The sequence below is a fragment of the Sebastes umbrosus genome, chromosome 7 (genome assembly GCF_015220745.1).
Source record: "Sebastes umbrosus isolate fSebUmb1 chromosome 7, fSebUmb1.pri, whole genome shotgun sequence".
In the NCBI taxonomy this organism is placed as follows: domain Eukaryota; kingdom Metazoa; phylum Chordata; class Actinopteri; order Perciformes; family Sebastidae; genus Sebastes; species Sebastes umbrosus.
In genome coordinates, this window is record NC_051275.1 from 5226834 (window position 1) to 5250397 (window position 23564).

Here is a 23564-nt window from a genome sequence, read left to right on the forward strand (position 1 = left end):
TCCACTACATTTACATTTAGTCTTCTAACTTCTTGTCAGACTTGTCCAGCCCATAGACACCATTAATGTGATAGACACCCAGCCAGGTGCTAATTGATGAGTAGTCTGTGTGACCTACGTAGTTTCTGTGTGGGCGGGATTTAAGTGAACGAGATAACGCGAGAAGAGCTCATACTGACAGCTGCTAAGAAAACAAACACTGGTTTTAAGTTCGGCCAAGTTGCTGTTTACTTATTCAGTTAGCAGCCTGCAGTATTGTATTGTGTTGTAACCCTGTAAAACGCGACAGGGAGCTTTGTTCGGAGCGGTTTTCTATCAGTAATTACACTTAATTGGCGCAAACGCGGTGAACAAACCACGGACTGTCTGCTAGCAGGCATGAGAAAAGACTGAGTGTGTTTCTGAGTGAGTATATAAGGTCACTATTTGTACACTGAGGTCATGGACATGTGTAGCTACAAGGAGAGACTTATAGTTAGTATGTAGCTATAGTGTTTGTGGATTTCTGGATAGTTTACTTCTTTACAGTTTAGCTGTCACAAGATGGATCCATCATCATCCCAGTTCTGGAGGAAGTTTGAGGTTTTTTGTTTAGTATTTTTGCTGGTGTCTGGCTGGCACTGTTTACATCTTCACTAAGAATTACAAGTCAATAGACTAGTAGGCTATAATGCTATTTAGTATAAAGTAATTTACAGTTTCATACTCCAAAACATATTTAAGTTACAGTATCACACTATAAAACACAGCACAGTGTCATACTTCTAAACATATTTAAGTTACAGTATCACACTATTAAACACAGTACAGTATCATACTTCTAAACATATTTAAGTTACAGTATCACACTATTAAACACAGCACAGTGTCATACTTCTAAACATGTTTAAGCTACAGTATCATACTATAAAGTATCATACTCCAAAAAATATTTAGGCTACAGCATCATAATATAAAACACAATTACAGTATCATACTCCAAAAATATTTACAGTATCACACTATAAAACACAGTTACAGTAGAGCAGTTATAAAGCACACTCATGGTAAAGGTGTTTTACTGTAAAGCATCAGTACAGTAAAGTTACTGTAAACAGGTAACACAATACAATATCTAACAGTGGAATTTAACTGTAGTGTTTCTTGTAATGAACTCATCATGGTATTGATGTAGTGTTATATTTAATTTTACTATTGTAAATTGATAATGAGGTGGTTAAGAGATGGAGAGACGCTTTTAGTGAAAGTGGTAGGAGAATATTTTTGTTGAGGAAAGGTCATGTTGTATGTTGTACCACTAGATGGCAGCATATAACAGTAACATGGTGAACTGTTGCTCAGAAAATATGGGTGCTGTTGATTTCCAGGCAATCTTGTAAACAAAAGAACGATGGGCAGACACACTGTAAAACATTGTTTTCTTATTCTTTTATCCATGAATATCAACATTACATTAGCAGGATAGCTTTGTCGTCATCAGTTGGATAAATGGGTCAATACCGACAGTGTGTGTGGTCTTTGTCTGGATTCAAATGTACAACCTTGCAGAATGTATTGAGAAAGTAAATGGATGTTGAGCGTGAGCATAAGTAGACAGAGAAATCAGGCTGTGTAAAATATTGGTTTGATTGTTATTTTTGATACTTTGATAAATGACTACTTGTACTGCATGTTTGAATTTAACACTGTTATTTTTTTAGTTTTACAATGATGAATCTTTGTTTTCCTCCTCTGTTGTCATCACAGAATCACATCAAACATGCAGAAGGTTGAGGATGCTTTCAGGGTCTTACTCAATTCAGCCATTGTTATGAGCTTAAATGGGTCAGTGTTACAAAGGCAGACTGTATCTGAGCAGAGCTGAACCATGGACTGTCAGTGGCGAAGTGAAGGGTGCTGATCTCAAATTAACTTGAGAAGAGATCTCTGTGGTTGAAGGGCCAATACCTGCTGGCCTTATATGATGGCAGGGAACCAGCCTCCCTGTACACTGCTCATGGCAGCGACCTGATGTCTCCACTAGCAAGGAGCAGATACAAGGGGTCAGTGAGGCCACAGATTGTGCCAATACATCTAGGATTTCAAAATCTAAGTTCAACTACTAGCAGTTGATACCAGGGTTACAATAATTACCTTTTTAAGACTGTGTCCAGCTGTCCGACTGAAGTGTAACGATGAGGTAATAAAAATTACCTTCTATTTAGTTTTGTTCTAATCACTTAAGGTAAGAGATCAGGGTAACTTTACTCTCCAACTGAGAGTATTTACATCTTTGTATTACACATTTATGTTCACAAATAGAAAATCAACAACATATTCATACAGCTCTACAATGTTTGCAATGTGATACTGACAATCAAAAGGTCCCCGGCCATTATTAGTATTTGTATTGTTACATCATTTGAAAGAAACATGATACACCTGCTGTAACACATGCTGTCTATGATTTTATTGTAGTGTTATCTAGGTTTATATTATCAGGTAATTGCAGGATCTGGCAGTTGTCAGTTGCTAAGGACAGCCATGAAGATTTTTTTTCCAATAAGGGTTAACCTATTAAATAGCAAATTTGACATACTGTGATAATGTTATATTTGTTATAATGTACAAATGTTAATGAAATAGTTGGAAAATTGGATTCTTCTATCTTCAATACGTTACAAACCGTGTTATGAGCTATGTTGACTGTCTCAGTCTTGGCAGTGAGAGCTTCAGTATTGTGTGACCTGCTCACTGCTGCTGCCAGACTGCAACAGCCATCTTGACTAAACTACGATGGATGCAGTCTCCATGGCAACTCCGCGTTCCAGAATGAAACCCAGAGACGACTGCGTTTGCCTCTCAACCCAAGCCCCACCCCCAACAAACTCCCCACCGCCTGCACCACCTCAGTAGCCTCACACAGTGCATCCACGTTACAATACATTGCTACCTTTTTTTTTTCTTCATTCATCCCTTTCTCTGTCATGCTCCTTCTCATTAGGCTTTATAGAGCATTGACCCATCCCCCACTCCCCTACACATAAACCTTCAGAGGGAGCTAATTGCTTTGTTCTTCAAATACACCTTTCTTGCACTTACAGATGAAAATCTCCATTTCCTCCTTCGACACACAGCCTATATTTCTCCAATAGAATCATCAAGTGCCCTGATCCCAACCCCCATACCCCCTCAACCACCCGACTCCACCCAAATAACTGTATCATCCATACCAGAACAAACAGGATTCCCCGTCTCTGTGCCTTCCCCCGCTCCTTCTTATTTCCCTGCTGTCATAATAATACTCAGCAATTTCCCTTTTTACAGTTAAAATGCAATAAACTGGGGCCTCATGAGGCACGATCCAATAGAATATAACATGATAAATCTCTGAACTACAGTCGGTTTCAGGATTATTGCCTGATTATTTTATTCAGCAGAGTATTTCTTGTGTCTTTATGCTCCCAATAGTTCTGTGCACCCTATCAATTTAAAGCTTAAAGGTAATAAACTGCATCCTTTGTCCTTTTAAGGGAACAGGGCGGTATCTAAGGAAGCCAAACCCCTTTGCACCAGACAGACTGCATCCCTCAGTCAGCTCCTGAGATTTCAGCTCTTTTGCATATTCCCTACCCCCTCCATATGCTATTGGGTTCTTCAGCTCCTCCCATCAGCCAATGACCAATGCTGCGTATGAGCCACTCCCCTAATCTCCTCCTTTCCCTTCTCCTCTTCCTTACTGTCCCCTTCTTCTCCCAGACAGACCCTGCCCTTTCCTTTCTGTCGCCCCGGTCTGTGGATTTTGTTCTAGAGGATTGGGACGCTGACAATGGGAAGCTTTCTCTACGGCCTGCAATGCTGACACTCCACTCCCTCCTGCTGGGTATTCATGTGAGTACAATCTGGCTATTCACTGCTTTTTATTGTATCATATTTCTGCTTTCTCATCCTGTTTGTGCCATCATCTGGAGTCCTAAATAATACAGTACAATGACTGGAATGAGAGCAGATGAATAATTGATTAGTCCATCTCATCCAGCATCCGTGCATTGGTGGTAGATTGCAGACTCAGTCCTCTCTGTTGTGATATAAGCTCTGTTTTTATTCATCCGTCATTAAAAATATGCAGTAAAATCATTTTATTCAAGCCTAATTTAAGAGCAACTGTTGCACTAAAACAGTCCCCTGCTCTGATTCTTTATTGCTTCCTCAACCAGCCCACACACTTCTCCATTTTAGCTCCGAGGCAGCCCTGGCTGCCGGCTCTGTAGCAGGTGGGCATCTCTGCTGCAGTCTGAGGGCTGGGCTCTGGAATCAGCCATACATGCTCTTTTGTTTAGAGGATTAGTGATCTTTGGTGGGTTTTCTGATCTGAATATTCATGGGGTGTATTGCTGGGAAGCTGTGTGAGCCACATGTGAATCAGCGTATTGTTTGCTTATGTCATTCTGTGAGTCCTGGTGTTGCATTGTACTGCAGCAACAGCCAATGCATCATTTTCAAACCTCTGGCCTAGACTGTGAGCAGATGATTCGGTGGTGATTGTTCTTTTGTTCTGGAATTTGGCTCATTTTTGCGTAAAACTGTCTCAATAGTCCGAGGCTTGATGAGTGCAGCTGATGGAAATGTTTGGCTCTTGTTGGCTGCCAGCACTGGGTCACGGGGAGGTTGCAGACGGCCCTGGATGCTGTGCCTGAGGGCAGATACTTAGCAGGGGTTACATGTCTGTCTCGGGACTTCAGGGTTACATTCAGTTTGTATAAATGGGCTTGGAGTCTCAGATTATGTCCAGTATTCTTCAGGTAGGCAGGGCTAGCAGCATATGTTACAAACAAGGACGCTATGTTGATCGTATTTGTATACTCTGAATTGTTTCAGTACATCTTTGTAAATCTTGAACTAATCACCAAGTGTAGGCTGCTAGGAACAGAGTTCAAACTGTAGCATAGAAGTGACTAGATCAGGATAATTTGACCCTGATCATTCACAGTCATTGTTTTGATAACCTAATCTCCAGGTTACATCGCACTCATGTAAACGAGGCCTATGACAGTAACTTTTACTGGATATATTTTCTTAACCTGTGCACTGAAATCAAATGGTGCAAACCAAATATCAATGAATTCAATATCAGTTGAAATAATTTACTTGACTTGTCCTTTTTAAAATTCAAATCTGTTGTCTCATTAAACTGATATACTATGGTTCAGAAGTTTGGATCTTTATATTGCTCTCTTAACCTTTATTACTTGTCATCATAAGGTCTGTAGAGAGCCAAATTCAATTTCCCATGCAGGACAATAAAGACTGAACTGAACTGTAGGTATTAACCATATTGCAGTGCAATAACTTTGTTATTGGCCTATGAGAGTACAGAAAAATAACAGAAAAGAACTTGCTGCGCACAATAAAAGCATCCTATACTTGTAGTAAATTTGGTAATTTGATAACTACTTCCATTTTAAATCACTTTCTCAATTAAGATTAATGTCTCATTTTCAGACTATGCAAATTGACTAAAACTGATTGCATGCTGCTCATTACTCTGTATGTATGTCGGTCTACACTTCAGATTGATCAAAGCCGATCGTTAGAATGTGTAGTTTGCCCTCCTTCAAGATAGATTTTCCTGAACTGCTTGTTTAGACCATTTTCTTTAAAGTCAGCACTTTCACTGGTTGAGGCATTACAAGTAAAACATAACCTTATGAAGAAGGATGTCCTCACATCAGAGATTATATAATGTGCATCATGAATATTAGATGAGACTTTATGAGCAATATTATATATATTATTAATATATATATATTATCTAAGCTTTACATCAGTTATTTGAGGGAAAAAAAAGCTCAACCATAATTGCAAAAAGATGTACAGGGTTTCATCTTTAAAACGTCAGCAATTAAACTAAAATGCCATCCTTACTTTTAGAGGACTATGTAGTTTAAACATCTCTGAGTATTTGGCAGCATATAAAGACAAACTGAGATGATGTAATGCCTCCAGGAGTGACAAAATTACAGCAATTTTTTAATGGTTAACGTTTACCCCGTCAAACATGTTACAGCAGAATGAAGGCTTGACTAATGAGTCAATTAAAGTAAACACAACGCAGCACAAATCTGTTATTTAAATGTTTCAATTCCCACCTAGAATGTTGTTTCTTTATTTTGATGCAGTTGCTTAGTAGAGACCATTCAGCACTGATACAGTACATTTCATTACACAAAACATTTGTGTTGCTCAACGTGCCAAAATCACACCTAGTTCATGGCTCATTCTGAACATTCACTTGTCATGTTTTAAAGTCTTGTACATTTTGTTTACAAGTTGCAACACCACGAATTCTTCATAGTGCACAGTGGCCATCGGTAATCAAATCATCAAGCAAAACATCGCCAGTGTATTTAACACGTACAAGACATTATGTGACCATTTGAGTATGAGTCACTCTGTAGCTCTTACTGCAGGTGGATGAGGGTCGCAGCAGGCAGGGGCCCCGTTGCCCGTTGCCCGTTGCCCGTTGTGCGCTGATCGACCTTTTCTAAAATCTGCAGTGCATGTTGTGCCTGCCGACACGCTGCCTGCATGCCGCATTGTCTTCTGCCAGCCTTTTGTGATAGTGGGCTCACTGGGAGAGACACAAATGTCTCCTGACTCCCTTTTCGTGTCAGCGTTGATTAAAAAATCTGCTGATTACTGTACTTGACATGATGTGGTCACTTTTTCTCATCTTGTTGTCAGATCTTATCAATCTAACGTCAGCAGACAAAGACATGTGAAAGATAGCTACAATGTCAGTCGTTTGAATTATCTAATTGCACTTTACAATTAGGGTCAATTTCCATAATTTTCATTGTTACTTGGTCAGCAACCTTTGGCCAGGCATTTATCATATATTTATGTCTTCCTACTGTATGCACTCAGACTGCATGAAATATCGATTCAAACACTGAGCCCAGTTGTTGATAAGATGAGCTCCATGAAACAAACTCAAATAGTTGAGTCTTGTGTTGAGTCTGTTCTCTTATACATTATGTCCACACACTGTTTTTCTTTCATTATGTGAAACCCAGCGTCCGCTGCTATGACAGGAACTGATGCATTGAGACAGACTCCTTCATCAGATGCGGTGAAGTGTGAGGGGAGCTTGTTAGTTTGAGGAGTAGAGGTTTCTGTGTTGGGTGAATAATGATTGATGAGTCATCATAGAGCCAGCCAGGCATCCTCGCTGGCCCCACAAACAGCCCCTTAACACTCTCCACCAAAACACAGAAATGTGCTGTCAGAAATCTGATTCTCTGGATGTCTCGGTCTCAGGTTTACATCGGCCTTGTTGTTCTAAACAGTACAAGGCTTCTTTGGATTGTTATTGCTTGTACAAACGGGACAATGCAATCAGTCATGCTTGACCTGTGCCTGGATTACATTCCATCAGATATCGCTGCAAATTTACATAATGATCACAAGTTTCCTATTTGCGTATTGATTGACTACGCATGGGAAACCCAAAAAAGCAAAATTCACAGGGCTATTTAGAAATATAATTTAAGGATATGAATGCGTCCCTGTGGTAAAGCTCATTTAAAATCTCTGGTACATAATTGTCTTTCTCATGTTTACTCTCTCTTCTTCTTTTCTCTCTCAGTCAAACACGTATTGATTCATTACAATCCACATGCTTCCTTACAACTGCATCAAAACAAAATGAATCAAAATCAGTAACGGGGTGTTCATTTTTAAATTGGATCTAGGCTGGTTCTGCTCAGGCTGAGTGTAGGAAGGAACAATCACTGCTCGATGACACATGCGCAGGGACACAACAGATGTGGATGGAAACATAAACTGCAGTCTATATTTAAACACAATCTGGACGGCACATCATCCAGGGCCAACACTTCCTACTTCAGGTCACTGAGACTTTAACCCATGTTTACCGGTCCAGCACACAGCTGACGGCTGAAATAAACGGTTGGAAAAGTTTGTAGTCTGAAGTCTCTTAGTTTGAAGTCCTCTCTGCTGTGACACATACAGCAGACATTACAGAGGAATCATTACAAATAATGGTGCAACACAGGTACAAAAAGTATAGTAAACTGATGATAGCGCAACACAGACTTAAAATACTGGATGCAGTTAGAAGAAAAGGTGCTCGCCTCTTACTCAAACAGGGGAAGAGGAAGGAAAGGGGAAATGCGTTTTATGGCCCTTGAAGTGCAAACATCCTGGAATCCTGAGTAGTCACAGTTTGGGTTATCAGCTTTCAGGGGAATTGTATCACAGTGATGTGATTGTAATGGACATGCGCAGGATTGAGCACAACAGTGGAACACAGTTGATTGCTTTGAACATCAGTTTAATTATTTATATGTGATTTTGCATGCATTTGCTGTATCATGATATGTAGATTAGGGCTGCAACTAACCATTATTTTCATTGTCAATTAATCCGTCAGTTATTTTCTTGATTAATCGAATAGTTGTTTGGTCTATAAAATGTCGTCCTCCAAATGTTTTGTTTTGTCCACAAATCAAAGTTATTCAGTTTATTGTCATAGTGGAGTAAGGAAACCTGAAAATATTCACATTTGAAGCTGAAATCTGAGAATTTTGACTTTAAAAAAAATAATTATTCAAACCAAATAATCGATTATCCAAAAAGTTGGTGATTAATTTACTAACTAATCTATTAATTAATCGACTAACTAATCGATTAATTGTTGCAGCTCTAATGTAGAGATACCATAAAATATCCATATTGATATTAGAATAATGATTTCAATGATCAGTGTGATCGTACCCATCTGTAATATCAAGCAAAGTAGACCATTTTTCTTTATCAGCCAAGTCTTCAAGATCTTTGCCACTGAGTGAATGGAATTTGATTTGTAGCACAGAAAGCATAGAAAAATAACTTAATAGCAACATTTCTGTATAGAAACCTGTCCCACACAGTCAAGATAATCTACAAATGTAGCTGTGAACAGTTTTTATCAGGAACTATTTTCTACCAAAAGGTTAAAAAAACAACAAGTGGATTTTATCCTTTGGATCTATTTTCATGAACTATCCTCTTAAAGTAGCAGTAGGCAGTCTATTTTTGGCATCATTGGGCAAACATTTTACAGCTAAACAGTGCACTACAAGGTGATTCTGAAAACATTTTAGGAGAGAAATAGCCATTAACGTAACATAATATTGATTCATATTTGATCAGCGCGGCCTAGTTTGACCGTTTGGTGACCGCGAGTGATTGCCAGCCGGCTCTCGTAGACAACAGATGGACAGCGGACCTCAGATCAGCTCTTACTGCTTGTTTTCCTCCGGTCTGTGAAATCTTGGAGATGCCGTTAGGAGCACCGGAGGACACCGGAGGACACAGAGGCACATGATTTTTTTCAGGTTACCTGTTTCATGTACTACTGTCAGGATATAGCGGCGGTTTTATAAAAATACATTTTTTTAATCATATTTGCTCCAATCTCGCCTACTTCAGCTTTAAAGACAATACATGTTTAAATGAATATTCAATTGTTTTCTGCATCATACTTTGGGAGTAGCCCTACTTACCCAAGAGGTAATATCCTCTAGGGTCTTTTTACAGAATCTTTTGTAATAAGTCTCAGAAATAGTTTAAAAAACGTGGGTGGGGGCAACTCAATAACGGAGTGGTTAGGACGCATACCTCATGGGCACAAATACTCTGAGCAGCAAGTCAACAGTTCAATTCCTGGTTGGCCGGACTGTTTGCTGCAAATCATTCCCCTACTCTCTTTTCCCACATTTCCAGTCTCTCTCCAATATCACTATCGAATAATAAAATAATAAATTAATAAAATTGCCCAAAAAGATAATCTTCAAAAAAAAAAAACCTGTGGATGAGCGAGGATGATCATCATTGAGTCTGAGACTTTTTGGGTGATTCTAAGTGAGACGTTATCTCATCCACAAAAGATGACATCACTCATTCCATCCATTACTCACAAGGCAAAAGATGTCTTTCTTTTATTTATGTCACTTCACAAAGTAGTGAAATGCACTTTACTAGCAGTCATGACTCATTAATTTCTGTATTATAGAGAACAGAAAAGCCTTAGAGCGATAATTTGCAGAAAGCAACTCTCTAGTCCAAGTACACAACTACAAAAACAAGCAGCACTTTACGGGAGAGGTGAAGAGCAGGGCATGGCTACCTGCCCTCGGTCAGCAGACGGAGTCCAAGCTGAGAGCAATGTTTGTTGCTGAAATCCAATTAAATGAGATGTCCCCGTCTTCAGGAGAAAGGTGTTTAACACACAAACAACTCAAGTGTGAAATACCTTCTTATAATCTGGTGGTCTATGGACAATCACAGCCTGCCACCGCCTCACTGGCATTGTATCAGGCCAAGTTTATGTAAATGTATGTGAGGTGTTTGCTTTAATTCAGATTTAAATTGAGTGGGCACGATGATGTCATCAGAGTCTGGGAGACACAGTAATCCAGATGGTAGACAGGGCCTGACCCCGCAGGAGGACATTAAGCCACTTAACTGTAATGTAATGCAGGGTGAGAGTGGGAAGAGATGGAAACAGCTGAATTTACAAACAACATTCACATTGGGTGGATTTTTCTGCAGGCGTCATGTTCCACTGTGACAGATACAGCACAGAGAGACAACACTGACTGACCTCATCTGTATGAAGTGCTGATCAGGCAGTTCCCGTGACAGAGCCTTGAAAAGGATCCAGTCACATGCTGCCTCAAACATGACAGTAGACTGCAGATTCAGGTCTCTAGTCTACTGTCACTAATACTGTATGTCTAATACTTCTATCAGAGCTATTTTTAATCTCTCAACTGATGGATTATTTCTGTTATCTTTTAGATTTATCAGTAGGAAAATGTTACTATACTATACTATTTATAGTACGTATGACATATATTTAGTAGACAAGTTCTATTTAACAATCTGCAATAATTTAATTGATGTTATTTTTGTCTTTTCTGTGTATTATTTAATGCATTCTTAGCTCACATTATTCAGCTTTTCTCTAAGCAAATGCACAACTACCCAGAGCTGCTGTCAGAGAGAGACTGTTTTTAACGAAAGATCCTCTTTCTGTGGAGAGGCGAGTGGGAGGAACTGAGCCGAGGAGGGCTGCTGAGAGGAAGGAAGGGAAGGGAATGGAAGGGAAGGGAAGAGGAGGCGGGGGAGAGGGTTGCAACCCTAAAGGCAGAGGCTAGCCAGCCGAGAGGGGAGGAGCCTGAGGGCTTTGGCTCCTCAAGCTTCCTCCTGATGTCACCGTTCAGCTGCTGCAACTCAGAGTCCATGTGAAGGGAAGACAGTCCAGGAAGGGGAGGGCTTTTGATGGGAGACGAGAGGATGGGGTGGGGGCAGAGCGGGACAGTGAAAGGGCTCGGCAGAGCTCCTCAGTCAGTAGGCCTCATAGTCACTTGGCACGGAGCAGAAAATCCTCATCTGCAAGACGTCTGTGGTTGAGATCAGGCCTGCTGATGCTATGAGTGCATTCATGTGGTTTTGAGAGAAGAGAAAAAAAGAGAGGACAATAGAAAGAAGGAAAAGAGATGAGGGGAGGAGAAGAGATGTGTTGGGTGGTGAGCTGTGAGCAGATCTGGAATGCCATTGTTAGAGCTTGCTGCTCTGTGTTGCACAGAGGGACAGCTGCCTCTGAGGCCTGCTTGCTCACGTGAGACAGGCAACCCAGTTCTCCGTGAATTTCCCCCACATCTCCCTACAGACAGACAGACAGGTGGAGCCTGAACTCAGCCAGCTGGGAGTCAAGGGAAGGAACTAGGAGGAATTTGGGGAGTGGCGTTTTAAAGCTTCCTCTTTCCTTCTCCTTGCTCTCAAAGAAAAGGGGCCTAGCTATATTTGTCAAGGCAGAAAGGCAGAGTGTGTGGGGAGCTTTAGCTCCCGGTGCTAGGTGAAGTGCAGGCCTGATTAGCTTTTATCCCAAGTCAGACTGAGAGAGCAGTTGTGTAGATGCAACCTCAAAGGACAAATTACAGACCTCGCTGTTGGAACAGTGGATGAAAGACGAGGCGAGGCTGAAAAGTCGCACAGTCATACTGGAGGGCTGTGACGCATGAAGAGGTGATGGGTGGGTTGACATTACCTTCTAAGGAAAGGTTTGTGTGTATTTTCTTAGTATTAATTAGATCTAGATCATGGCTCTTAACTGGGATTTAAAGGGGACATATTACGCTCATTTTCAGGTTTATATGTACTTGTATTTTGGGTTTCTTCTGGAACATGTTTACCCCCTCCCAAAAAAGTAAAGTCTGCTCTGAATGGCTTGTAAGAAAAAGATGGCGCACCTTCACAAAGGTAGTTCTCGAGCCGTGGGCGATATATTCGAATGAGCCTGCATGTGACATAGGAAGGGGAGTCACATCTGGATGGCCACAAAAAAAACTGACAGTCTTATTCCACAGTTTGTGGGTTGGTAGGCACTCCAGATACCCAAATGTATGTACACAAACACTAAAAAGGTGAGTTTTTCATGATATGTCCCCTTTAACAATTGAAGTTATGCAGCATTCCAGTTAATAATGAATCATTCTCAGTTCAGTGGATCCATTATTATATAAAAAGCACACAGATTTTAGGTTTCCTGTGTCCTTGTGGTGCGTTGAATTACAATAAACTTAACTTATCCAAAATCTTATCCATATGATCAAGTTTTGGTTTGCTTGATTCCTCTCTCAGATACATGAAACTCAGAAATGAACTATATCATCAGTAACGGTGCCTTGATGTTTCACAGTTACTGACAAAGCATTACATTCTGATCCACAAGACTGTTTCTGGGACAAAGATCTGTTCTCGTTTTAGGTTTGTTTATTTGCGGTGGAATCAAGTCAAACATGGTGGTTGTGAAATGTACAGATTGAGTGTTTGCCTTCCACTACTCTCAGGCTCACATTGATTGCTTTAGCACTACAACTTCATGCATATCATCACGTATTTGTGGTCTATTTTAAGCTATATATCTGAATGTAAACTAAGCAGAGTTCACCTTTTCATATAAATATCTCCTAGTTCATATATGCTTTGTTCATGAAGTGGTTTTCAGTGGATATTTATATTATTTTCCAAAGTGAGATTGACACAGTGTGCTGCAGAAGAGGGTATAGCTTCCAGCAGCATGTTTGCTGCTAGCCATTAAATCAGCCATATCTAACTCAGCCAACTGGACGTTCTCTAGTGTTTATGAAGTAACTGAACATTTATGACTATACGTTAAATGAACCTTGAATACATCATAAGAACATTATCAGGCAGGATGTTGTTTTATGATGTTACAAAAAAAAATAGAAGGAAAATAAAAACAAAAAAAAGGGCAAACCACCTGTGTGTAGGCCTAGTAGTTTCTCAGACAGCCCACATAACATCCACAGTTTCTACAGACCAATGCATTCTAGTTTTCAGGCATTGACATTTACTATTGGATTTATTTGCTTTTTGTCTAAACCTGTAATTCAACCTTTCAGAGCTCTTCATGCCACCGATGGCACACACAATTTGTCGGACGTCAATCCTTGAATTTTTATTACTCCCCTTTTAAATTCCATCTACCTGTAATGAAATTGAGATGAAGTGGCTGGAGAGCTTTCATTCAAGAGGCACAATGCGCTCTCAAGGTTACAAGAGGATGTTACGTGACAGACGTGGTTAGTGAAAACAAGCGCATCATCTGAAATGAAGTGAAAACCACAAAGAGCCAGCGCCTAAAGACATGCTCTCTACAATGTTGTCTCTCAGTTCCCTGATAAAAAGGTGTCTCAGAAGACAGAGGAGGTCTGGGGGGGGAAACCTTCAACAGAGGGCTTAATAGTTTCTGATTGTATACAGCTGAATTGGGGGAAAACTAGAAAGACCAATGGTTGGAATGTTACATGAAATACAAATTGATGCTGTTTTATGAGCACTGCTTATTGGTCACATTAAAGCAGTGTGTCTGTGTTTTTGGTGTTCATGTAATCCTTTATGTGCTTATGTATAATATGACAGATGTACAACATGTCATTGGCACACTGACCCAGTGATAAAATTTCATGTAACAGCAGCGACCATCTGAACAGAGAGCCAACAGGCATCCAGTCATCATCTGGAATTCAACACATGTTAAACAATAAAACAGAGGACAATGTGTATGGTAAAATGTTCACAGGAATCACACGAGATTAGGGCTGTCAATCGATATTTAATCGTGATTAATCACACATTTTTTTTATCTGTTCAAAATGTACCTTAAAAGGAGATTTGGCAAGTATTTAATACTCTTATCAACATGGGAGTGGGTAAATATGCTTGATTTATGCAAATGTATGTATATATTTATTATTGGAAATCAATGAACAACACAAAACAATGACAAATATTGTCCAGAAACCCTCACAGGTACTGCATTTAGTATAAAAGATATGCTCATATCATAACATGGCAAACTGCAGCCCAACAGGCAACAACAGCTGTCAGTGTGTCAGTGTGCTGACTTGACTATGACTTGCCCCAAACTGCATGTGATTATCATAAAGTGGGCATGTCTGTAAAGGGGAGACTCGTGGGTACCCATAGAACCCATTTTCATTTACATATCTTGAGGTCAGAGGTCAAGGGACCCTTTTGAAAATGGCCATGCCAGTTTTTCCTTCGCGACAAGCTAGTATGACATAGTTGGTACCGATGGATTCCTCAGGTTTTCTAGTTTCATATGATGCGAGTATCTTCACTCTAGCTTTTAAACTGAGCTCGCTACAACCTAAAAATTGTTGCAAGTTGCGTTAAAGAAATTAGTGGCGTTCAAACAAATTTGTGTTAACGCGTTACTATTGCGTTAACTTTGACAGCCCTACACAAGATGCATTTAAGCATTTTTGTTGTCATCATATGTATATATACACATATATTACACTTCTAACACCACTGTAAACACAGACATGTTGGCTCTTAGACTGCATAGTTTGTCACAGCTGAGAGTTCTGCCCCGCGGTGTTCATCACATCTATTCATTTTTCCTCCACTGCATTAGCTTATTAGGGTTTTCATTTGTAAAGTCAAACAACCTCTGGCTATGCGTGTTTATGAGAGAAGAAGCTCATCCTACTGACACAGTTTAATAAGGGAGGGAGTGCATGGAATGCCAGCAGATACAGGATTTGGATGAGGTTTTGTTATATTAACTGCACCATGACTCATTTCTTCCTCTGCTCATGCTGAGGGTAAGAGAATACGCCCTCCTCACCCTGTCTGAACGTTTCCTCGAAACTTCCGTGACCTTTCTCCTGTTCCTTCCACCCTGTGTGTGTGTGCAGGTTAAGCGGTCCCCGTGTTCCCTTTGAATGTCCGTCACCATGGCTAAGCGTGAGACCGGCAGCACCAGCCCCGTGGTCCGGCAGATAGACAAGCAGTTCCTGGTCTGCAGCATTTGTTTGGATCATTATCACAACCCCAAGGTCCTGCCCTGCCTGCACACCTTCTGCGAGAAGTAAGCTCTGAACCAATCAATCACACTTTATTTGTACAGTGCCTTTCATACAATGCAGTACAAAGTTAAATCACACCATAAGATTAATGTGGTAGTAGAAAGAGAAACAGTAAAACAATGGGAGACAATTAAAGAGCCATAAAACATTTTAAAGCAAAATTCAAAGATGAGACAGTTTTTAACGAGATGTATGTTCGATATTATGCTTAATTCAGAAAATGAGCACATAAGTAAAGACATATAAATAGTTTAGTGCATAATGTTTTTTGTATTCCCTCTGCCTACATTTTGTTTTTTAAGTGGGATGCATTAAAGGGATGTTTAAAGAAATTCCAAAATAATGTGTAATGGCCCAAAATCACGCCACTTACATCAGCTGTAAGGCACCAACCACTCAGCTCAGCCACAATAAAACAGACAGCATTCTTTATGGCACTGCAATGTTGGCAGCAGGCATTGATTTCCACAGCTCTGTTGCTCCCACATGGGACAGATAGTACAGTTATTTAAATAATTGGGTGCTCTCTGTTGTGCCCAGCCAAAAACTGTAAGGACCAGAATCTTACTGTCTTCAGAGCAAGAAAAAAAAAAAAGTTTTGCATTTTAACACCATGTTGATCCTGGAATTGATGCTTCAATCCTCTAATTAATGCCTTTAACATCCTGTGTCTCCGTAGATGTCTACAGAACTACATCCCTCCCCAGTCTTTGACTCTGTCCTGTCCAGTATGCAGACAGACCTCCATCTTGCCAGAGAAGGGTGTGGCAGCCCTGCAGAACAACTTCTTCATCACAAACCTAATGGAGGTGTTACAGCGGGACCCCGAGTGCAGCCGACCCGAGGCCTGTAATGTTCTGGAGTCAGCCAGCGCAGCTACAGCCTGTCAGCCTCTCTCTTGCCCCAACCACGAGGGCAAGGTAAGCTCAAACCAAAGGCCCGAGGGTGTATAGTAGGTCAGATCGATCAGAGATCTACCATAAGTTCATGACAACACTGTGCACTGTTACAAGATCTCATCTGAAATAAAACAATTTTATACATATATATGTGTTTGAATTTGTAAGCAAATTTACCCACAGAAATATGTGATGTTCAGTTGTGTTGTGCTCCACTGCACCATCTGCAGGTGATGGAGTTTTACTGCGAGTCATGTGAAACAGCCATGTGTCTGGAGTGTACAGAGGGAGAACACAGGGAACATGTGACAGTTCCTCTGAGGGATGTGCTGGAACAGCATAAGTCAGCGTTAAAAAATCAGCTGGACGCTGTGCGCAACAGGTACGTGCTTTAATCCATAATGAAGTATGTGATTGCATTTGGAAGATCTTGGAAGTATAAAGAATGCTAATATGAAAGTCGTAGCCCGTGTTCATCTTCGTTGCTTTCTCCTGGCAGACTACCTCAGCTGACGGCCGCCATCGAGCTTGTGAATGAGATCTCCAAGCAGCTCACAGAGCGGAAAAATGACGCGGTGACTGAGATCAGTAATACTTTCGACGAGCTGGAGAAGGCCTTACACCAGCGCAAGACTGCTCTCATTACTGAGGTGGAAAACATCTGCAGCACTAAGCAGAAGGTCTGAGGTCGTTCTGGTGTGTTTTTTTGTAATTTTCCACATTTTAGTACAAGCGCCGCTGACAGTCTGCCTCTGTGTCTTTGGACATTCTTAGGTGCTTCAAGCCCAGCTGACCTCTTTGCTTCAGGGCAAAGAGAACATTCAGAGCAGCTGCAACTTCACAGAGCAGGCCCTGAACCACGGCAGCGCCACTGAGGTCCTGTTGGTCCAGAAGCAGATGGGAGAGCGGGTCAGTGCCCTGGCGCGACACACCTTCCCCGAGCAGCCCCATGAAAATGGACATCTGGAATGCCAGGTGGAGACTGATGGACTGAGACGCTCCATTCAGAACCTGGGAGTCCTGATCACAACAGGGACTGTAGGCCACACTAGCGTCGCCACCGGTGAAGGCCTGCGCCATGCACTGGTCGGCCAGCACACTACTGTCACAGTCACCACTAAAGACAAGGATGGAGACCTAGTGAAGACTGGTAATGCTGTTCTGAGGGCGAAGATTATCTCTGCAGACGGAGCGTGCACTGAAGCCGAGGTGGCGGACAACAAGAACGGCACCTACGAGGTCGGATACACCATCCGCTCGGAGGGAGAGTACACCTTCTCTTTGCTGCTGTACGAACAGCCTGTGAGGGGGAGTCCGTACCGCCTGCGTGCCGTCAAGCCGTCAGATGTCCTGCAGTCGCCGGACGACGTGAAGAGAAGAGTGAAGTCTCCGAGTGGAGGAGGAGGTCATGTTCGACAGAAGGCGGTGCGCAGACCCTCCAGCATGTACAGCACCACCAAGAAGAAGGAAAACCCAATAGAGGATGAGCTGATCTACAGAGTGGGTGGGTGAATAACCGGCTAGATCTGCTGTTAATTATGGTCACTGCTGACTGAGCTGTGCGATGTTTTTCTCTAGAGCACACACTGAGTCATATCTCTGGATAATTTGAGTACCTGGTGATGCAGATTATTCAGCTTTAGACCTCTTTTTGGCACACAATTGTTTCCTCTGTCTGTAAGACATATAGAGTGTTCCAGGGATGACATATTTTTGAAGGCCAACCAGGGTTCCCTCGAGAAAAAGCCAATTTTCCATTGGGTTTTGCATTATTGCAGAAAATAAGCTCTGTGTCAAACACACTTGTATGATACTTACACGTTTTGTTCCGTAAAATGATCTATTAATTATTCTTAAATTAACACCACTTAAACCGCGTAAATGCGATTGGCAGAAGTAAAAAGCTAACACTAGGCCATAAACGAACTACACCATGATCGCATGAGCGCTAGTATACACAACGAGGCTTTAAAGGCGGACGAGTCGGCATGATGACTTTTAGTTGTCTCATTTAGTCACTTGTTAGCAACCGCTTCATTTCTGGGTTTTGGGACTCATTTCTGTAGCACTCTTTTCGAAAAGCAAAGTACAGCAGAACTGATTTGTACATTATTTTTACAAATGCATAGTGCTGAAGCAGTCTGATCTCTTTTTGATATGACAGGAACAAGAGGGCGAGATAAAGGAGAATTCACTAACCTACAAGGCATCTCCACCTCCAGTAATGGACGGATTGTGGTGGCAGACAGCAACAACCAGTGTATACAGGTCAGTGTCATTCGCTTGAGCTGAAATAAAAGATCTAATGAATTAGTTCATTGTTTGGGTTGAAGTGAATGCTCTTTTTTTTCTAGGTATTCTCAAATGATGGCCAGTTTAAGATGAGGTTTGGGGTCAGAGGTCGTTCACCGGGGCAGCTGCAGCGCCCCACGGGGGTCACAGTGGACGTGAACGGCGATATAATCGTAGCCGATTACGACAACAGGTGGATTAGCATCTTCTCCTCGGACGGAAAGTTCAAGGTGAACGGTCTCAGCCGAGAGAAATGTTTTCCACTGCACAAATTTCAAAATGTTCCACCGAATGACTAAAGTGTTCTTCTGGTTGTCACAGAGCAAGATCGGTGCTGGAAGACTGATGGGACCCAAAGGTGTGGCTGTGGATAAGAATGGACATATCATCACGGTGGATAATAAGGCCTGCTGTGTCTTTATCTTCCAATCAAATGGGAAGCTGGTGACGAAGTTCGGAGCCAGAGGAACATCAGACAGACACTTTGCAGGTACTGTGCAATACTTCGTACCATCATTTCATTAATGATGTCTCTTACAGGAAAGTGATGATGCTTCCTGTCTCACGGCATGTGGTTGGGCCAGATTTACGGATTTCATTTGTGTTTCATACTTTACAGGAATGTTGATTTGAACAAATCTCATTTATTAAGTGATCAGCATGTTTCTCTGCACCCTTTATTTTAGAGTCTAGCTGGTGTAAGCATGTATAGCTGCTTGTTTAGTCATAGACATAATGATTCTTTATTATTGCATTGATAATCTTATACTGTGAACATGCGCTTGATCTTCATAGTTCAAGACAGAGCTGTAAGGAGGCAAAAGTTCCTAATGCACACTAATGCATGTCTTCCTGTCTTTGCCTCTCACTCAGGAGAACAAAAACGTCTGTTAATAGGATTTGCTCGCATTACTGGAATCCCTCGTTGTTGCACCGACAGCAGTATTTCCGTTGGAACTCACCCGTTCTTTCCATTTAATTTCTCACATGGACCTTTTCTTTTCTTTTAGAAAAAAGTGGTGCAAACATTGCACTGGAACAAAAGCTTAGTAAATCTGGCCCTGTTTTCAGTAAGTAATGAATTCACCGTGAATGTGAACTAAGAGAATGTTCTTTTTACATGTTGCTGCATCAGCTCTGTCGTGTCTCACGTGTTGTTGTCCAACGTCAACTCAGAGTGTCTCTGTGTCCTGTGTGTCCTGTAGTCCAAAAATAGTGTGGAACTTCCTCTCTCGTATGTTGTACAGCAGTGGAGGACTCATCTTTCCTCTCTTTCCCTCTCTGTCTCCTCTGCTGCTTCCAGGTCCTCACTTTGTGGCCGTGAATAACAAAAATGAAATTGTGGTGACAGACTTTCATAACCATTCAGTCAAGGTATGGCTTGTTGCAAGTATGCGTGTACATTTTGTATTGTAGTAAACTTACATTGTGAATCAATCAAACATAAACATTAGGAACTGTAAAAAAAATAAGAAAATAACTGATTTTATGGTGTTGTGCCTGACTGGCTGTGTTGCCCGAGATCATTTTAGCAATATGCTTTTTATCCTATTTTCCGTAACATGTTTGTGTTATGTGTGACAGCAGAGCGTCATTTCCCCCTTCTCTTTCCTGTTTAATCTCTCCTGCAGGTGTACAATGCAGATGGGGAGTTCCTGTTTAAATTTGGCTCCCATGGAGAGGGGAACGGCCAGTTCAATGCTCCAACGGGCGTGGCCGTGGATGCCAATGGAAATATCATTGTTGCTGACTGGGGCAACAGTCGGATCCAGGTGAGCTTGAGAAATCTACATCTCATTTAATGCAGAGAGCAAGTTTGTCAGTATATGATCACTTAACGGTGGTAAAGTGGTGCAGTGGTTAGCACTGTCGCCTCTCAGCGAGAGGGTCTGAGGTTTGAATCTGGCTTGGGGCCCTTCTGTGTGGAATTTGCATGTTCTCTCTGTGTCAGCGTGGGTTTTCTCCGGGTTCTCCGGCTACCTCCAACAGTCCAAAGACATGCAGGTCAATTGGTGACTCTAAATTGCCTGTAGGTGTGATTGTGAGCGTGAATGGTTGTCCATCTCTATATATCAGCCCTGTGATAGTCTGGCAATCTGTTCAGGGTGTACCACGCCTTCGCCCAATGTCAGCTGGGATCGGCTCCAGCCCCCCCAAACCCCACCCCCCGACCCTGAATTGGATAAGCGGTTACAGATAATGGATAGACGGATGATCACTTACCTTTTCCTCTGTGCTGTGTGACCAACCAGGTGTTCGACAGCTCAGGGTCCTTCCTGTCATACATCAACACATCAGCGGACCCCCTTTACGGCCCCCAGGGCCTGGCCCTCACGTCTGATGGTCATGTGGCGGTGGCGGACTCTGGGAACCACTGCTTCAAGGTCTACCGCTACCTGCAGTAGAGACCTGAGGCAGCCACCTTCACCATTGCGAGCACTGACAACGACACAACCAATGTATTCCACAGGGTGCAATGACCTTTCCAATACAGCCTTTTGATGTGCACATCAGCTGATATAATTAAGTGTCTGATCCTGAGTTTACCCTCCTTATGATGTGTATTGAAGGTTGTTTTTTTTAAAGTTGGATAATGTAGCATCCCTGGGACAAGCTATGGACTGGTTTTAGAGAATGTGCAAAAACATGTTGTACGCTGTTGATGGTATTATTAAACCACACTTTCTGTGAGACTGGACAGGGTAGGATATAGATTGAAGTATTTAATGAGCCATAACTTGTCCAATTGCATGAAGTTTTATTTGATCTTAATGCCTAGGCAACAACACAGTGTACCCACCGATTGCTTTTCTCATCAACTAGTTAATGCTTACAGTGAAATGAACAGCGCTATACGCTTCTCCAGCAACGAAATGTTAAATAATCTCACATCAAAATGTCACCACCATCTGTGCATTGATTTTGCTGTATGTACTGTATATACATAAATGTATATTGTGTATATTAGATCACTCCGTTATGTATGTGCTATGATTTTGAAACACACACAGCCTTTTGGCTATTCAGAGAGCAGCGGTCAAGGATTCCAGGATTTTAAACATGTGTGTATGGCAGCTGTTCAAAAAGTGTGCTTTTTAAAACATACCCAGCACATGCCTAAAAGAAGAAGAGTGTCATATTTATTGCTAATGTAAGCAGCACAATAATCGATTTTGTTAATATATCTGTTGTTTTAAAATGAAAAAGAACAAAAACAAAAAAAAAGCTAATTTAATTTATTTTATACACTAGCTCAGCATTTACAAATTATTTTTCTAAATTGATGTGCTTTCTTTTTTTCTTTAGAGCATCACACTTCTATCCCTTTCCCCTAAAGGGAAATTTCACCTTAAAGCAGAATTCAGTATCCCCCCACATCTGGATAATTTTGATCAGTGTTTGTGCACATGAGCAGCTCTTTTTCAAAGCTACTGTATAAACCCATCTTTGTTTTCAAGTGGGATGCCATCAAAAAGATTCCTCTGTTCAGAATTAATGGCTAAAGATATGGGCTCATAGAATCGTTGTTTTGCCTTTAATAATTAAAGAGCTTTATTCATTGAAGTGCTAACATTTACAAACCAGAAAGAATACGCATATCTCAGGAAATCCATCCAAATTAGATCAGCATGTCAATGGAACTACTTTAAATATTTGTTTTATTTCTTTTGATAGCGTCAGCTTTTGAGGGAGACATTGGGAGCTTTGTGAGAAAACTGTAAATTTGTGCAAAATTAATGTAGTCTGGATCCAAGACCACAAACATGCTCGGGATGGAATATGAATTCTGTTTTACAGTGTTTTGTTTTTGTTTTTTGGCTTCCACATAGGGAACAGTTACAGAATGCTAGTTTATTAGATGACATTTGCCAGCAAACTCATCCACGCTTTAGAACACACTCGCCTACGATACTGTTATAAACTACAGTATCTAACAAAACGCTGTTAGATGACCAAGCCTGAGGAAAAACCTGTACCAGTAGAGCTGTTGCTGCTCTTGCTCCCCCTAGTGTTCATTCTGTGTCATAAGAAAACCTGGTGCCACAGCAGAAGAGAGACCAGGTGCAGGAAGAAGGCAACTTCCTGGTCTGACAGAATTACCAACAGCACTGTGCTAAACACCCAAACACCAACATTCACCCTCTACTAGTGCAGAGATTTTCCACCTACAGGATATGACCCCATTTCACCAGTTTAGTCAACCAGGAAGCTGCTGTTCTTCATGCACCTGATCTGCTGTTTGACTTGTTGCCAAACAGGAGCCCAGACATCTATAAAGAGTTAAAGGCTCACCTTTTACAGATGTATCTGAAGCATTTTACCCTACGCAGCTGTGTCACACCAATACACATTTTGTTTTCTCTATGAATATGCACTGGTAATAAAAGCACATGGTTTACTGAGCTGTTGTATATGTGCTTCTCATTATGCTTGACTTCCACTGAGGGGATTGGATCTCTGTCTAAATTTACACATTAAACTTAAAGGGGACCTATTATGCTTTTGTGCTTTTTCCCTTTCCTTTAGAGTGTTATAATATATAGTTTTTTGTGCATGTAAAAGGTCGGCAAAGTTAAAAAGCCCAAAGTCCAAGCCAAAGGGAGTTCCTCTCCCCGCAGAAACCCTGCTCCTGAACAGCCTGAAACGCCTTGCTTGAAGTCCTGCCTTTCCTTCTGTAACATGGTGATGTCACCATGTAACACATTTGTATAACGTCTAGTTTGGAACACCCTTAAACAAAGCTAGTTAGAGCGGAGCTAACGCGTAGTCCGAAAAATTTGGTTCGGCTGACCAATCACAACAGTGGGCCAGCTGGCCAATCAGAGCAGACTGGGCTTTTCGGGGGTAGGAAAATAAAATAAATAAAAATAAAGTTTTTTTGAACATTAAAGCATGTAAACAT

General features: G+C 41.3%; 1 protein-coding gene and 1 long non-coding RNA gene across 5 annotated transcripts; one reads left to right on the plus strand and one right to left on the minus strand.

Annotated features, from left to right (window-relative positions):
* The first annotated feature begins 139 nt into the window (after nt 1–139).
* Nucleotides 140–23064, plus strand: LOC119491432 (tripartite motif-containing protein 3-like). 4 transcript variants are annotated; one of them, XM_037775480.1, is made up of 14 exons: nt 141–405; nt 3739–3870; nt 15300–15472; nt 16150–16390; nt 16600–16751; nt 16869–17049; nt 17144–17873; nt 18534–18637; nt 18724–18891; nt 18983–19151; nt 19672–19731; nt 19965–20035; nt 20293–20433; nt 20914–23064. In XM_037775480.1, exons 3-14 carry the CDS (start codon nt 15327–15329, stop codon nt 21064–21066), a joined length of 2316 nt encoding a protein of 771 aa, XP_037631408.1. In that variant the 5' UTR covers nt 141–405; nt 3739–3870; nt 15300–15326; the 3' UTR covers nt 21067–23064. The 4 variants fall into 4 exon arrangements, with proteins under 4 accessions (XP_037631411.1, XP_037631408.1, XP_037631409.1 ...); XM_037775481.1 differs by having other exon boundaries at nt 3743–3870; XM_037775483.1 differs by lacking the exon at nt 19672–19731 and having other exon boundaries at nt 140–405.
* Nucleotides 1715–3730, minus strand: LOC119491433. Its single transcript, XR_005207609.1, has 2 exons — nt 2008–3730; nt 1715–1947 (listed from the first exon to the last, which is right to left on the minus strand). It is a non-coding gene; the product is annotated as an uncharacterized LOC119491433 (long non-coding RNA).
* Nucleotides 23065–23564: the final 500 nt, after the last annotated feature.